The following is a 17,365-nucleotide window of genomic DNA, read 5'->3' on the forward strand; positions in this document are numbered from 1 at the left end:
TTTGCTGCTTCTCCACACCTCCACCTTCATCTGGTGGCCAGGCTCTGAGGAGAGGCCACTGCGCTGGGAGAGCCAGCTCTGGAGCAAGTGGCAGAGGGCTGGAATGTGCCGAGGGAGGGGGGGAGGGGGGGAGAGAGAGAGAGAGAGAGAGAGAGAGAGAGAGAGAGAGAGGAGAGGAGAGAGAGATGGAGAGATGATGGTGGGTGGAAACTGCTGGGAGTGGGGGAGGGGAGGGGACAGCCAGGAGCCTTCCGAGGAAGGCAGCTCAACTTATTTCCTCGAAGCCCTGCAGGGTGAAGAGCTGAAGGCGGTCAACACAGGGCTAGGGAACCATCTTGGCCTATCACAAGGGATTAGTGACTTGACGTTCAGTAACTGGCTAGAAATGGGCTCAAGGCCCCTGCACTTCCCAGGCAGTGAGCACACATAACCAGTGGTGGAGTCCATGAGCCTGGTTTATGATATTCTTTTTTGGGAGAACTGCCAGTTATAGGACCACAACTGCTGCTCAGGGACCCCGCCACCCTCCCAGTGCTGTCACCAGGCAGGGTGAGGGCACTGAAGTTGGTCCATTGCCTCCTGTGCCTGCCGTGCCCATTGGAGGAGCTGGGCCAGAGTACAGGAGCTCTGGTCACGTTCTCAGGAAGCTCTGCCCCATCAGTGATACAGCACCAAAGGCTTTCTTGAGTAGGAGATGTTGTCTTTCAGGAGGGGTGACCCCACAGCCATGCGCACTTTGTTCCAGCGGTGGCCTTTATTATAGATGGGCTTGACGGAGTGGGGAGACCAGCGGGTCAGGTACCTGTGGAGGGAGGGTAGGGAGGTGGCTGTGAGGGCAGTGGCCCACGCTAGAGCTGGGAGAGTGGGTACTGTCTCCTCAGGCCAGAGCCTTTCACCAGTTTCTCTTCTTGAGGAGCAGGGGCTTTTCCTGGGAGCAATGACTGAGTGTGCCGTAAGCAGATGGGCTGGGCTCTTGCTGCCTCAAGTGTGTGTGGCCAGGGTCAGGCAGCCCAGGGCCACGCGCTCCCTTGATCTTTATGAGTTGTCAGTGTTTGTGTGTATACTTGCTGGGGGAGGAGGCGGGGGAAGAGGTTGCCCAGAGAGCAGATCATTCCTCTCTGGCCTCAGTCATGGGGAGAGGAGAGGCTGATGTAAGGCCTGGAGGAATCCTTCCCTCTTCCCCACTTGGCTCCCTCTGCCAACCCAGCCTTCTGGGAGCTCCCCTGGGCAGCCATACTGGTGTAGGACCCTTGCCCCTCACCCAACCCATGATGGGAGCCAAGGGTGAGGGCCTGTGGCACAGACCTAGCCCAGGAAGGTTCCTGTAAGCAGGAGGGGGGTGGGGAAAGATGGCTGCCGCCCACAGTCCTTTGGCCTCCTTTGGGGATGGCCAGGGCCCTGACAGTTCCCGGAAAAGTGGCTCATGCCGGCTGGGACTGGGGTTTACTCCATCCAGAATGAAACCTGGATCTTGTCCAGAGAGGCCCACCCTTCGTCCTGAAAGCTCAGCTATGGCAAAGCCAGGCTCCTCCCCTGCCTCCACTCGAGGCTGGGGCTCAACCCAGCCACCTCTAGAGACCCTCATATGAGAAACTTTTTCATTAAAAAAAATTAATCACCTTGGTTGAAAATTTTTGGATAAAACTGGAAAAAAAAAAAAAAAAAAAAAAAAAAAGATTGCTGATTTATACATTTCAGCTGAACTCCCCCGGACCTTGGTTTCCTGCTCTTAGCCTCGTGCAAAGGGATCAGCTCTGAGAGGAAGTAAAAAGCTGTGGGAAGTGCTGGCCTACACTCCAAGTATGGGCAGGGAGGGAAGGGCTCTCCAGTATACTGTCAATGTCAGTGCCCCCATCAGGGAGACTTTTGTGTAGTAGGTGGGGCCCAGGGATGGCCTGTCTATGGCTGGTGGTGCTGGGACAGCAGAAGAGTAAAGGTAAAGGGAGGGGAACACCTGGCAGGTCCCCGAGCTGCCATCTCCCAGTTTTCAGAAGGGGTGAAGAGATGTAGTATGGGAACAGGCTCCCCAAAAGGAATGCTCATTGGGATCAAGGACCCCAGAAAATCTTGAGGCTGACCAGGTTCTTCAGAGCTGCTACCCTAAGGCCGTTTTCCCCCTGCCCTGGAGAGACCAGCGGGAAGCCGGGCTTTGGCTAGCCCTGGGCCTGATGCCTGTGCCACATGGAACAGCCAGCTGGCAGGGGGGAGTGCCTAGGTGGCCTCCAGTTAGCTCTCTGGGGAAGACTCCAGCTCTAGGAAGAACTGAGGCTCCTTTCTATCTCTCCTGAAGGGGCCAGGGAAGAGGGAAGTGTAGCTCCCCAGGGCCCAGCAGAGCCTGGGCCAGTATATGACAGCTCAAGGACCTCTGGATGGAATCATAAAGTCCCTTGCAAGGGAATCAAACTCCCTCGTAGTCAGGACTTCCCCTCCCCACCCCCCTCAGAGTGGCCTTTTGCAACTCAAGAGCCCCCACACATCATCAATCCCGTGTCACGTTAAAGGACACCGGATATATGGGAGGGAGCCTGGCCTTGCTTCAAAGGCCTGAGGGCAGGATGGATTGTGTCCTCAGGCCGGCTGCTGTCTCTTTACAAGTCAGAAGGGAGGGTAGGCTCAACCCCCAAATGGTCCAGGAAAGGCAGGAAGAGGTTAATATGATCTGCTCCCCCAGGGCTGCGGGCAAATGACACAGCTGGCAACGTGGGAGGTACAGGTGGAGATGGGCATGGGGCCAGGGTGCTGGTGAGGTGTCAGTGAAGACCCAGCTCTGGCCCTGCACCCCCGGTCCGCTGCCTGGCCTCCCACCCTCTGTGTCTGCCATTTTGTTGGGGATCAGCCTTAGAGGTTCGCTGTGGGTGCAGTGTCTTGCTCTGCTTCAACCATCTTTGGTCCCCTATAGACAGCAGTTATAGTAGCAGCTGGACAGACTGCAGAGGGCAGGGGCTGCTGATGGGGGGGGGGGGGGACAAGAAGGAAGACGAAAATCAACTTTATAAACCCAGATCTACTCTCAACAAGGGGGTATTACAGATCTAGTAAGACATGAGTATGGTAAAGGAGCTGTCTGGGAGTGTGAGACAGGAATGTGTTTCTATACCAGAGGGGGCCACCCTGCTTAGGCTGAAAGGCAGACTGATTGATTCCAGGATCTAGGGGCCTTCCTCTCCTCTACATAAGCTCAGGACCTCCCAGGCTGCCATGAACAGCCTTGCAGGTTAACTGCAGGACTCTAGGGAGCGCCATTTGCAATCTGGTCTATGTGGATGCTAAAGCTCTGTAGTGTAGGATGGGCACAGTGGCCCTACCCCAAAGAGCCCTCCCATTTCTAAGGCCTCATTTTGCCCTTTAGTAACCCTAGTGCTGGGATACCGAAGTTTGTAGAAGTGCTCTGACATTCCCATAGCAACTCAGTATGATGTCATAAACAGGGGATTAGCACATTCTAATGCCCAACCAGCAGTCCTTCTTACCCTCTTTGCCCCTATGCTAAGTGCCCAGCTGGGGAGGGAGGAGGAGAGAGGCTGAGGCCAGCAGGGGAGGCTCACAGAAGTGTGCACGGCGTCAACCGCAGCGGCGGTGGGTGCTCATGCTGGGAGGGATGGAATGGACAGCCAAGCAGCCCTCTAGCTTTCAGAGCTGTGGGACGAGCTCCAGTAAATGGCTTCCCCAGTGGAATACAGTGAGAGCCGAGGGGCTGCCAAATGCTCCTGGTGCTGACACCCAGGTTTGCTTACCGATTGAGCTGGGGTTTGCTCTTCGGAACAAATCCTTCAGGAAGCCGAGGCCTGTGATTTGGGAACAGACCTGAGTGGAAGCAAGAGCACATGTGGGATGGTCTTGTAGCTCCCTTTGCAGCTCTCGGGTGCTAGAGGGAAAGCCCAGGGGGGCAGGAAGTTGGCACCAGGTGGCGGGTATAATGAAGACTCTGGATGTCCATTTCTCTTCCAGGAGGGGCGGGAACATGGGGTGGCCAGCGAGGGGTGGGATCGGGGGGATGGCACCTATAGCCCTCTGCCCCTCTTAGCCCCGAGAGGGCATTCTACCTGCCCGGTGTGCCATCTTCACACACTCCTCAATCTTGCGGTGCTCTTCCTGGCACAAGCCTGTGATCCTTCGAGGCAGCATGCCCCCGCAAGGCCGGATGAACTGACTAAGCAGCAGAACATCCTGGTGGAAAGGGAAAACTGCAGACACTCAGCTGGTAGGTGTTTGATATAGGGAACCACGGCCTTGTGGCCTACAGGGGAGGCCGTCCCACCCCAGCACTCCAGGGGGTTGATATCTCTCTCAGGAACCAACCTGATGCCACACCTTCTATATAGAGCTTTGCACACTGTTCCACCTTTACCCTAACAAAAGTTAAATCCCAACTTGATAAGATTTTCCAACCTATAACCAACTCTAAAGGCTCTCAGCTCCTCCATAAGAATCTTTCATAGATTAGAAAACAAACTCTTCAAGAAGGGTTAATCTTGGGGCACCTGGGTGGCTCAATGTGTTGAGCATTGGACTCTGGATTCAGCTCAGGTCATGATCTTACGGTTTGTGAGACTGAGCCCCATGTTGGGTTCTGTGCTGAGCGTGGTGCCTGCTTAAGATTTTCTCTCTCCCTCTGCCCTCCCCTGCTTGCTCTTAAAAAAAAAAAAAAAAAAAAAAAAGTGCATTAATCTTTCGAGCACCAGCAGCATCTTTTCTGGTAATGAAACGTCTATTATTCTCCTTGGGTGAGATAGGGGGCATGTCACAGATTTCCACATAAGAGGGAAAGTGGGAAAATGGGTACCATTTCTACCCCAAAGCCTACATGCCATGGGACCAGAATACACACAGACCGCCCCTCCAACCTATGCTCTTCCCTTGGAAGTGCGAGGCAGCATATGAGCTGAGTGGGAGGGGACCAGGGTTGTGAAGTTGAATGCCACATCTTCTTAAGCCCCCTATGAGCAGATGTGAATGGATCCTCAGGCTTCCTTTGGACTGTGAGACCGCTTTGGACAAGTGAAGGAAACAAGGACAAACAGAGCCAAAATCAAGACCAGAGTTGAGTTCCCCTTCCAACTTTCATAGGGTGGCTGAGGGGGTTAAATAAAAGGCTATTACTTCCTGATGGAGATGGCAGCCCCGCCCACCTGAGGGGCCTGGCATGCCAGTCTCAGCAGTCATGTTCCACAAACGGACTTGCTGCCCTGGCAGGCGCCTCGCTGTATAACCGCAGATTTGTTTTAATCACTGGACAGCTCCTCAGGGACCCGAGCCCCCAATTCCCACCCCTGTAATCTTTAGAATCTGGTGAAAAGAACTTGGATTAGATTATCCAGGACTAATAAACTGGGCCCACAGCCCCAGCCCCCCCACTGCAGGCTGCCAAGCAAGCCGACAGCTTTGTGCAGCTCAGGCTAACATTGTCCTGAGTGGAAAGGGGTAAAAGGAAAACAACTTTAGCCTTTACCTCGGAGGGGATTGGATTTCTTCTGCTGGATAAACACAGCCAAATCCATTTCCTGGAAACGGCTGGTAGAAAGAGTGCCCCATGGTGGTTAGCAGGTGTGGGCTTCACTTCCCCATTTTCAGCTGGGATTCTAAGTATGGACACAACCCCACTAACTTCATGTCACAAGAAGCTGTCAACACTGCTCCGTGACCTGCAGGCTTCCGATTACTTCAGGCAGTTATGAGCAGAAGGGCCCGGGGCAGAGTGAAAGGAGCCCCCCTCCCTGCTGGGTGGCCCGGAGCCAAGGCTCCCGGCCCAGGAGATTAGTCGGGTCATTCTGTTCAGATCCCATGGGCATGTGGCCTCTCCTGCTCTTACCACCTGACCGGGATCTCTGCCCTTAGTCATCCCATTCCACAGAGGGGCACAGGGACAACTTGCAGGTCAAATTGGCCCAGAGCCTGAATCACCTGAAAGCTAAAAATAGGGTGCTTAATGTCACCAATAGAACTCTGAAGGACAAGTATGGATTTTTCTAGGGCTGCGTCCCTTCCCCCAAGACCTCCCTGTTTCTAGAGAGGATGGCGAACAGCAGTCAGGATAGTAGGCTCTGCCTGGGTTTTGTATCCCTAGAGTTTATATCCTGGCTCTGATACTAGCTGGGTGAACTGAGGCAAATTCATCAACTTTTTCATGCCTCGAATTTCCTCATCTAGAAAACAAGGGTGAAAAAAATACCTATTTCACAGGGATATTGTGAAAGCTAAGTGAATTAAGACATGTAAATGCTTACAACAGTGCCTGACATGGAGCCTGCACTCAGTGCGGGTTACGTCTTGTTGTTATTCACCATTATCACTTTTCCGTGGAGACAACAGCTCTAGAAGAGCTGGAGCGAACAGGAGCCTTTATAGCTTCGTATGGAAAGAGACAGTAATGTGTCCCCAGAGCATAGTGAGGACTCTCCAAATATACCCTCCTAAGAAAAGGCAAAAAGTCAAATCTAGATCCTGATTTCATCCCCTTGGGAACACGCCCTGCAAGACTGGGTTACAGGGCCCTGGTGGTCTGAACTGTATGCAACCAGACCATGATCTAAGTTAGTGACTCTCAACCCTGGCTACACATTAGGATCACCCTGGGAGCTTTAAAAAATCATGATGGCCAGGCTCCACCCCAGACCAATAGAATCAGTGTCTGGGGCGGGGCTGTTTTTTTTTTTTTTTTTTTAAGCTCCCTGGCACAGCCAGGGTTGAGAGCCATTGAACAAAATGCTCCTGTCTTTGGTGGCTCCATGAGATGCAGTGGCTGGTGGGTGGGGTTGGGGTTGGGGAGTGGGGATGCTGCTTAAGTGAACCAGGGACCATGACCTCCATGACATGCATAACCGAGTGTCTGAGTAGACTCACCTCATAGCCATACTTGTGTTTCAGGTTCCACCGGCAGATGGGGCACTGGCCAGTGGGGTTAGGGGGGTTTGGACTTTCCTTGGGAGTCCCTGTCATCCGGCCTTCAATCTAGGAGGCAGAGAAAGAGAGCCAGTGAGGAGAAGGCCACGTGGGGCTTCAGATCCTTGGCAACCCCCAAAATGGTGAGATGCTGGGGAAAGTTCATCTCTGGGGACCTGTGGGAGTGGCTGATAGGTCTCTCCACCCAAACTGTGCTGGTGGTTCTGCAGCTTTTGTATACTGGGCCTTAGGGGTGGCCAGAGACACACGGTGGCATGTAAGAGTAGTGGCAATTAGACTTAATGTTGATGGCAAGAGGGAGGGGTTTGCTTTATCAGCTGAACACCATCTTCCCTTCCTCAAACAAAACAAAACAAAGCAAAAGAAAACACCAGAACATCATGTTTCGTGCTTTGGGAAAAAGTAATAAATGCATATGCTAAGAAGTTTCAAACTGTGCAGGGATACACAGTTAAAAGGAAGTCTCCCTCCCATCCCACATATCCTTCTCAGAGGAAAGTGCCATTTCCAGCTTCATCTTACAGAGGTAAGTCTATGCCAGTGGTTCTCCACCAGGCAGGATTTTGCCCCCCAGGGGATGTGGGACAATGTCTGAGACATTTTAGATTGCCACAGCTGGGGGATGGGCTACTGGCATCTAGCTGGGAAGCTGCTAACTGTGCTACAAGGCACAGAACAGCCCCCACAACAGATTTAGCCAGCCCCAAATGCCAACAGCACTGAGGCTGAGAAAGCCTGATCTATGCCTCTACAAGCAGGTATCGTGTACCCTCCTGCTTTTTCTCTCTCTTTTTAAAACACACGTGGGAAGATACACTCCCCCGCCTTCCTCCTTGCTTTCATCATTTTGGATGCCACCTTTCAAATCCTGCTGAGGCCACGTGTGCAATGACCTCCGCCATTGCTGCTGTATCCTGTGACACAGCCTTGTAATTAATAAGCCAATGATCTGGGAGGCAGCTCTGATTACAAGAGGGGGAGTTTAGAAAGCCTTGCTGATTGAGGCCATAGATTATGAGAGCGAGGCTGGGCTCTGGGAGGAAAGCAATACTGTCTCCTGGGGGAGAACTGGCAAAAGGGAAAGGGGGTTGGATGCAATGCAAGGCTGTACGGGCACTGCTACCTAACTTTCTACCAAGGCTACCACAGCCATGCCAGAAATGGAGAAGTGCATTGGGGAAAACGTGGAGACGCATGGTAGGTCTTGGGAGGAAGTTAAGGCGGACCTGACGGGGGAGAGAGCTAACATTTATTGACTCCCCACTGTATGCCTGGCTGTGTGCTAATAATGGTTCACATGTACCACCCCATTTCACCCCTATGACCTAGTGAGGGAAGCATCATAATATTATTTTATAGATGAAGACAGTGAGACCCAGAAAGTGAGCAGTACCCAAAGTTAGCCAGGGGTCTCACAGTGCCACAATGTCTCCACGTTTATTTTGCAAATAGCAAATTCACGCTCCATATGGAAAAACACTCCATATTCAAAGGTCAGATATATTTTTCTCCACCAGCATGGAGTTTCTAGGGTAAATGCTTGTTTTGGCTTTGAATAAGGGAACCAAAAGAGGTGCCCAGAGGGATGGGAGCCCCCTAAAAAGAACTGTTTTGAGGTTAACCAGTGAAAAGCTGGAGGAAGTATTCTGGGGAAGACCCAAAGAGGGAACCCAAAGAGGGCTTGTCCTGGGGATAAGACTGCCTTGAGGAGGATCAAGCGTGGCTGGCTGCCAGAAGGGTTAAATCCCTGGTTGACATGGAAGTTAGAGGCTTCTGGGAGCTCTGTGGAGTAGTTGAGGGTTTCTTGGAAGCATGGCAGGCCATGTGAAAACAATGTTGTCTTTTAGGGATTATAGGATAATCTAGGCCCCATGACTGCCCGAGGAAGGGAGGTGAGATGGGCCCACTGAGGGAAAGGGGGGAGTAGGTGGATGAAGAATCATTCTAACTACTTAACCAACAGACAAGCCAGCGCACTAGCTAGAGAGCCCAGGGCCCAGACAGTGTCACCTTTTAACTGTGTCACTTAAGAAGTAGCTTGGTCATTCTAGGCAGGAAAGAAAGGGACTGAGATCCAGGCTCCCCACCATGGGCCAGCTTATTTGGGCTTTCCAGTCTCACCACTGCCTTAGTTTCCCCTTTAGAAAACTGATTAATCACCCACCAAAGAACGTATCAACAAAGACCTCTGAGACCTTGTCATACAAAATGCCACTGTAATCAAGTAACAGAGGCCTCAGTCCAGGCACAGTGACCGTTTCTGATTCAACCACTACAGTGCACAGCTTGAAAAATGGTAGACTGTGGGATTTATGATAACAGAGGGAGCTGCTCCTGAAGCCAGGAGTCCAGTTTGGGCCTCCGTCCATCTGTCCCTCCCAGACAGCTACAAGCATTAAAGAGGCTGTAGTGGCCAGCTCAATGATACTTACTATAGTTGTCTTCCCTTCTTGGATCTCCACCACTACAGAGATAAAGGGGAAAAATTAGGTCAGCCATTTAATAAGGAACAGGGAGTTTCAAATAATAGCTCAAATTCTACACATGCAGAAAAACGGAGCTTTCAGTCTGCACTCTCCCACTATCCCCACCCACAGGGTTCACCTCCAAGTGCCAAGGCTCTATGCCCTTGAGGCTAGGTGGGGGCAAGCCTAGATCCCCAAGTAATATCATCTCTCTGGGATTAAGGGTCTCCACATTGTTTTTGTTGTTCTGAGCCAAAATTCATCTTGGTTCTAAACCAGGGGAATTGGCAAGATCCTACCCTACCATGCCTAGCGATGTGACCTTAGAGGTGAGGTGGGGGTGGGGACAGAAGCATCTCAAAGGTCTTCAAAAGTACCTACTGCATGTGTCCTTTCATGACAAGAATCAGACAAACATGGCTTCTGACCCTGACGTTTCAGACACAGGACTGAACTAATGCTGTGCCAGCGGCCCCACAGCAGATAAGCGGATGGCACTCCCAGAACTCAGCCTGGGAAGCTGGGTTACAGCTGTATGAGGCAGCGGTGTGACTTAACTCCTCTGTCCCTCTCCACTCCTCTCCTGCAGGGTTGCACCTTTGCTGTATGTACACTGGAGAGGATGGTGGGGGAGAGGGCCCTGCAGACGCTGGTCCAGGCTGAGTTTTCAGGAGAGCACTGCAATTCCAGACAGAGCTCTCCACCTGTTAAGGTCTGAGGCAGTCAGAAGAAAACTCGAGGGCAAGACAGTAAGTCACACACACATCCATCAGGCTGTATGTATTTACTCCTGGTGTACTCAACCAGGATGCAGAATGACAACTTCAACAATATTCAAAGAAGAACCAAGCCCATGGTGCAGGTTCGGCAAACATAAACAAAGTCCTTGGAGGGGCGCCTGGGTGGCTCAGTCGGTTAAGCCTCCGACTTCTTCGGCTTAGGTCATGATCTCGTGGTTCAGCAGTTCAAGCCCCGCATCGGGCTCTGTGCTGACAGGTCGGAGCCTGGAGCCTGCTTTGGATTCTGTGTCTCCCTCTCCCTGCCCCTTCCCTGCTCACACTGTCTCTCTCTCAAAAATAAACAAACATTAAAAAAAAAAAAGTTCTTGGAGATTCTTCCTTGTTCTCCCAGTTTCTTTAGAAAGAGAGAAACCATTGCCATTAGCATAGGAACTGGTACACAGCACATGCTCAATAAATGCTAGCTAGCATCAAGACCACGAAGTACTTGTCATGGTTCCCTTCTGGCTGCTAATTACTGTCACTGAAAACTTCGGTCCACTTAGCTAGACTGCAAATTGTCTCCCTAAATACTAAAACTGGATTTTAACCGCAGCTTGGCTACCATAATGAGTTTTACTCAGCTTCAGCCAAGGCAAGGAGTAGTGCAGATTAGAGAGAGCCTAAGGTTGTTCTTCATGTTAAGAATCTAGTGAAGGGTCGCTTGGGTGGCTCAGTCGGTTAAGTGTCCGACTTCGGCTCAGGTCATGATCTTGCGGTTGGCGGGTTTGAGCCCGACACCAGGCTCTGTGCTGACAGCTCAGATCCTGGAGCCTGCTTCAGGTTCTGTGTCTCCCTCTCTCTCTCCCCCTCCCCCCACTCCTGCTCTGTCTCTCTCAAAAATAAATAAACATTAAAAAAAAAATCTAGTGAAAATTATGGATCTTTTCCTGGAAACACGCTGATGAGCATACAATCAGACGTAGACTTCAGGAGGCTCAGACCCCTGAAGCTGTGTACCCAAATGGTAATGCCGTTTTCATTCAGTGGTGGCAGTACGTGAATTTATTCTCTTTATGCCTGTCCGTATTTTCTAAAGTTTCTAAAATAAACACGTACTGCTTTTGCAATAAATAATAAACGAGAAAAAGAGAGAAAGAGAATGTCTAAGAAAAAAATGAGGCAATTCTAACTCAACTGGAGGCCCAGGGCAGCATCTGTGATCACTGAGTTCTGTGACCAACACCTAATTGGACACAGACTGTCTGGAATTGTCCCCCATTTGCTTTTTGGGCAAGACCATTCAGAAAGACTCATTACTCCAAAACGACCAACCTGAGAGCCCCTCAATGTTCCCACTCCAGATACACAAAGGAGTAATGATGGCCAGAAAGGCCCTGAGGCTTCCTCCAGAACACTGTAGTTACTAATCCATTCAAAGACAAACTAGTTTTCTCCCTGTAAAAGAAAATGCGTCACCCCACACACGGATCTACTTGTTCAGAACAGAGACCAGCCTAAGCGGGATGTGGGTGAGACTCAGACTGATGCTCAGTCAGGAGGCCAGCACAGCTGCAGGGAGACGGTCACTGGAACGTGTCAATGTACAAACGCGGGGGGAGCAGAAAAAGGACTCAGCCCCAGCTCAGCAGGGCTTCCAGGCACCCCGGAAACTTTGCAAAAACCAACTTGAGAGAGGGGCAGAGAGCAACTAAATCTAAGCAGCAACAGGTGAGGGGCAAGTTTTTAATAATCCCGGTAGGAAACAAAAGGAGAGACACATTCTGGTACACTCAAGCCAGCAGGAGAATGATGTCTTGAAACATGAAGCGGATAAACATGTGGTTCCCCTCTCTGTGGAGGCACTTGGGTCCTAACCATGAGGTAAACAAATCTGACAGAACACACATCACTCCCGGCAAAGAACCAAACCCTGAAGTCATCTCATTGGCCCCTGGAAGAGAGATCAAAAGCCTGTGGCCAGCTCCCCACACAGCAACCCTGAGCCAGTGAATCATCTTACTATAATCCAGTGGGTAAAACAATAGGCAGATGCTTATCTTATGCAGACAACTTGTCAAACCAGAAGGAATGACCCGAGAACTCTTGCAGGATTGAGAGTGATCAGGGCTGTGTCTCAGTGCAGGGGCAGGAGGCCTGGCTGGAGCCTGAAGAGGCCCCTAGCAGATTTTAAGCCTCCGAAAACAGGAGATAGGAATCAAATTAGTATTGATTTTCAGTGTGCATACAAAAACAAGTCAAAACCAAACAAACCCGGAGATCCATTTTGTCCCTGACCTCCTCTCCGTTCAAGATGGGGATGGCCATGAAAAGCTGGACTAAGAGGTTTAGGTACTAACGGAAAACTTGTTTAGAAAAAGATGGAATCACCCTTGTGCTCTGAGGTGTGGCTATTATCAAGTAAACTAAGGAAAGACACGAAGCAGTTTTCTAAACTGGAATTTGGGGTCGAATCTTCTAAGATAGGCACTTCTCATACACATCAAATCATCCGTCCCATGTGAGTGAGACAACGCAAGTTGCTGAGCACCAGTGGAGGGTACAGCCCTGCTCTACCTACTGTGGAGAATTAGAACAGAACAGGAAGACAGTCTTTGGCCTAGAGGAGAAAAAGGAATGAAACCAAGTATGGGAACTTCACTACAATAAAAGTCCATGCCTTGTAAAGAGGTCCTTTGAGTACTTCAATAAATACTCGCCTAGGATGGAATCCAAGATAACTGAATTATAACAGTCGAGAGCAAACAGCGCTGTGGTGAGATTGCAGTGAACGCAAAGACCTTGATGGCCACATACACACAGACACTGAACTGCGGCAGTATAAAGACTCAACTGTTTAGTAAAGTTGGAAGAAGGACCCATGAATGATGTGGAGGGTGCTGCCACAGCAAGTGCCCAGAGACCAAGTCCTTCTTGGACAGGATCCATGGAAACCAAGTCCCAAGCACAGTATTACAGAACAGAGTCACTGACGGCTAACAGGCGGCACTTACAAGTCTTAGGGCAGGGCCAGGGAGTCGAGTGGGGGTTTGGGATGTGTGGCAGCACTTCTGGCTATTGACTACTTTTCTCAAACTCCTTCCCCACTCCCCTTTGTTCATCTTTAGTTCTGTTACCAAAGTTTTCTTTTTTTTTTTGTTTTTATTTTTTATTTATAGATTTTTTTTAAACGTTTTATTTATTTTTGAGACAGAGAGAAACAGAGCATGGATGGGGCAGGGGCAGAGAGAGAGGGAGACACAGAATCGGAAGCAGGCTCCAGGCTCTGAGCCATCAGCCCAGAGCCCGACGCGGGGCTCGAACCCACAGACCACGAGATCGTGACTTGAGCCGAAGTCGGACGCTTAACCGACTGAGCCACCCAGGCGCCCCTGTTACCAAAGTTTTCTGATTCCCTAATCACCTAGCCTGTTCTTTTCCCTTGGACCTCCGATGGGAATGTCCCTGTGTATTACACTTTACTATGCTTTTTCCACTAGCAGGCTACTCTGGACTATGTCCCTTCAAGTCTGGAAAGCCCCCAACTCACACACTCGTCTCTTAAAGCTTTTAGCTATAGCTTTTGAGATGTCCACTTGACATGCACATCCTTGTCTGAATTGCTAAGTCCTCCAGAAAACCCCTTAGCTAACTGGAAAAGATGAAGAAAATTCCCTCAGCCTTTACTCATTTCAACATACTCTGCACTGGTTTCTGATAGATGATCATTATTCATTCAGATAGTCACGTCTGTTTATTTTTCTTGTTTTAAATACATTTCCTTCCCACAGGGCACCTGGGTGGCTCAGTCAGTTGAGTGCCCAACTCTTGGTTTCAGCTCAGGTCATGGTATCACGGTTTGTGGGGTTCGAGCCCTGCATTGGGCTCCATGCTGACAGTGCGGAGCCTGCTTGGGATTCTCTCTCACCCTCTCTCTCTCTGCCTCTCCCCCACTCGCTCTTTCTCTCAAAAATAAATAAACTTAAAATAAATAAAAAAAAATTTCAATACATTTCCTTCCCAAGAGTGATAAGGCAGGAATGAGATCTAACACAATCTTTCCCATAAAAAGTACTAATGGTCCTCAGCGAGTTAAGTGATGAGAGTTTTCACTGGGGGAGAACCACAGGGAAGCCCTTCTGTCGAGTAGCCCAGTGATATTAATGGTGAAGAGGGAAGAGTGCTGGCTCTACTTCGAGGCCATCACTTACTAGCTGTGTGATCTTGGGCAGCTACTGAACTCCTCTGGGCCAGATTTTCTCATTGTAAAAATGTCAGTAATATCCACCTGTAAGAACTGTTGAGAAGGGGGTGCCTGGGTGGCTCAGTCGGTTAAGTGTCCGACTTCGGCTCAGGTCATGATCTCATGGCTTGTGATTTTGAGCCCTGTGTCAGGCTCTGTGCTGACGGTCAGAGCCTGGAGCTTGCTTTGGATTCTGTGTCTCCGTCTCTCTCTGCTTCTTCCTTCTTGCACTCTGTCTCTGTCTCTCTCAAGAATAAACATTAAAAAAAAAATTGAGAAGACTGAATAAATGTATGTGGAAAACTTAGCACAGTGCTTGCAGCAGGGTGCATACTAAACCACAATTTCCATTTTTATCTTCCTTCACTTTTGCTTTTTCCAGGATCTTTTTTGCTTTTTTTGTGTCCCTCTTATCAACCTTAAACCAGCAGCACAACTAACATTTCAGCCCAGGCTGTCCTTTGCTGGGGATGCCATCCTGTGCACTGGATGTTTCGCAGCATCCCTGGCCTCTACCCACCAAATGCCAGGACTACCAGTTGTGACAACCAAAAGTGTTTCTAGACATTGCCAAATGTTCCCTGGGGGACAAAACTGCCCCTGGTTATGAACCACTGCTTTAGCCTGAGAGTCTCTACAGGCAAGTGTTGGGTGTTCATGAACTCTGCCTATAATTAGGGAGTACTGTCTGATACTCTAAAAAGTAGGATGAGTATTTTCAGCAAAACACCCAGCTTCCTCCCCACAACTTTAAATAGTGTATCAAGACAAAGTGGTTTCATTTAAAGGCTTTGAAGACAGGTGGTTCTCAAGCAGAATAAAAAATATGGTAATGTCTTTATGTAAGGTCACATGATTCAATGATTTAGCTTTTAGGTCTGACGGCAAGTAACACCAAAGAGTTACCAACCCAGATATTTACGGAGAGAAAGAGTTCAAAGACCAATCTGATTATACAGTCCATCATTTCACAAAATCTCCAGCTGAAAAAATTTGAATCTCAAATACTCTTTTGTAAACAAACAAACAAACAAACAAACAAACCCTGATCAGGAATCAGGAAACCCTGATTCCTCTCGTACATTCTCTGGAAACATGGCAAAAAACTGTTTTCAACTTTCAATTTCACAATGGATATGTAAACAGCAGGTGTTAGAGCCTGATGCTTGGTAGACACCCTCAAAAATCTTATGGGTATATGCTTATTGTGCAGCATGGGTAGAGATGAAACATCTTACCAAGTCCTTCTGTCATCAGCATGATCTCTTTGGTACCTTTCTTTATTAATGGATTAGTTTATCTAATGTTAACCAGGCAGTATCTGAATTATGTTGTTCTTTCTAGTAAATGTTCCATTTTCCCTTCACAGCTAAGTTCTTCTAACATACCTATTTCTGTTTCTTCATGAGATCTCTCTTTGATTTCCCCAAACTGGGACCCCCCTCACCTCCCCTGAATCTGCCAGCTGGAGGCCAAGCCCAGCTAGCTGGGGCCAGGCCTACCAGGAGCCCGGTCTGCCACTGCTGTCTGAAAGCTAAAAAGAGACCCTTTCTGAGACAAATCCAATGGACGCTTCATTTGGTTCTTCTTTTTGGACTTTTCTGTTCCCTCTGACAATAAGGATTACCCTTTCCCTCTGGATACCTTTCAGCTTTGAAGGATACGTTGGCCAATACTATGCCAGAATCTTAAAAAACAAAAACAAAAACCAGTATCACTTCTTTTGCACACCACTCATCCTTTCCTGCTTCCAGCAATGCACAAAGGAAGGCTATGTCCCAAAAGACCTTTTCACTCTCTGCCAGTCCATCCTTTTTTTTACAAAGCCTGTTCAAGACACATTCCCCTCAGTAAAACTTCCAATTGGGTTTCTGTTTCTAGTAACCAAATCTCCCTATATTTAGTCATGTAAAAACTTGCATTTGTTGGAGCATATACATATCATCTCATTAGAACCTAACTTCTCAGGAAAGGGGCTGTATCTTTTCTTTTTCCAGACAGAATCCCTTGACAATTTGAAGTCCAGTACTTGGCCTTCTGTAAGCTCTCAGTTCAATGCTGGAAGCAGGCTGCCTTTCCAGACTTAACGATTATAGAAAAGGAGAACCACCATCTAGCATGTGTCTGCTTCAGCTGTTCGGTGGCTTTTCCACCTTAGCTTCCACTTCTCTGGGAGACTAGTGGCCAGGGCGGAAAAAGCCGCCATCAGAACACAGCATTTTCGGATGAGAAACTGGGGAGGGTAGCCACATGTCCTTCGCTCATGGTTCAGGGATTTTTTTTTTTTTTTTAAACGAGGGAGGCAGCAGCTGGGAGAATACGGAAATCAAAACTACATGCAGACGTTTACCGAAAACTTTTCTGAACCCCGGGACAGGTTTCTTCCTGCCCTGCTAACTAAGCAGGCCTTTCTGCTAAGTAGTGCTCCCCTACTAGTGAGAACACTTGCGAGCAGTGGGAGGTCAAGATAATAGCCTCAGGGCCTGGAAAGTGCTTCCAAGCAACCCCAGAGCGCCTGCATCTCCCGCGTTTCAGAACCGCGCTAAGGAAAGGGAGGGAGGGGCGTATGGAGGCTGAGGGAAGCAACCTCCCCCGCTCTTTCCCTCAACGTTGGAAGGTAGCCGGGACCCAGGACTCACCTTCCCTGAACCCGCGAGCTGGAGGCCGAGCCCAGCAGGTCGCGACTGGACCAGCCAGGAGCCCTCGGAGCAGCCGTCCACAAGGATACACCAGCACATTGAGAGCCGCCATCTTGAAAATTAACGGTGACCGCTAGTGCACTTCCGCTTCCGGAACGGCGCGCGCGCAGCCGCAATGGTGAGCAGGAAGTGTGCGGCTGTGGGAGTCTCGCCCTGGTAGCCTTGAATTTCTAGCTTCCTCGCCTCTCCGGCTTGGGGCTAAGCCTGGAACTCTGTGTGAAGTCTGAGTCATTCCGAGGGTCCAGGGCAGGTGTTCTAGTTCTCATATGCCAGTCCTCGAAGTCTCAAGGTCTCTTTCGTTCCCTGACAGGTTTTCTTTGTAAAATCACATACACTACA

General features: G+C 49.7%; 1 protein-coding gene across 3 annotated transcripts; it reads right to left on the bottom strand.

Annotated features, from left to right (window-relative positions):
- Positions 1 to 437: 437 nt before the first annotated feature.
- On the bottom strand, positions 438 to 17,107 carry MRPS18A (mitochondrial ribosomal protein S18A). Of its 3 annotated transcripts, none has more exons than XM_045498378.1 (6): positions 16,967 to 17,104; positions 9,333 to 9,364; positions 6,841 to 6,948; positions 4,044 to 4,167; positions 3,735 to 3,804; positions 438 to 802 (listed from the first exon to the last, which is right to left on the bottom strand). In XM_045498378.1, exons 1-6 carry the CDS (start codon positions 17,076 to 17,078, stop codon positions 658 to 660), a joined length of 591 nt encoding a protein of 196 aa, XP_045354334.1. In that variant the 5' UTR covers positions 17,079 to 17,104; the 3' UTR covers positions 438 to 657. The 3 variants fall into 3 exon arrangements, with proteins under 3 accessions (XP_045354334.1, XP_045354336.1, XP_045354335.1); XM_045498380.1 differs by having other exon boundaries at positions 740 to 802; positions 3,735 to 3,865; XM_045498379.1 differs by lacking the exons at positions 438 to 802; positions 3,735 to 3,804; positions 4,044 to 4,167 and adding exons at positions 4,690 to 4,988; positions 5,450 to 5,511 and having other exon boundaries at positions 16,967 to 17,107.
- Positions 17,108 to 17,365: the final 258 nt, after the last annotated feature.

This window comes from Leopardus geoffroyi, chromosome B2, assembly GCF_018350155.1.
Source record: "Leopardus geoffroyi isolate Oge1 chromosome B2, O.geoffroyi_Oge1_pat1.0, whole genome shotgun sequence".
NCBI classification, from domain to species: domain Eukaryota; kingdom Metazoa; phylum Chordata; class Mammalia; order Carnivora; family Felidae; genus Leopardus; species Leopardus geoffroyi.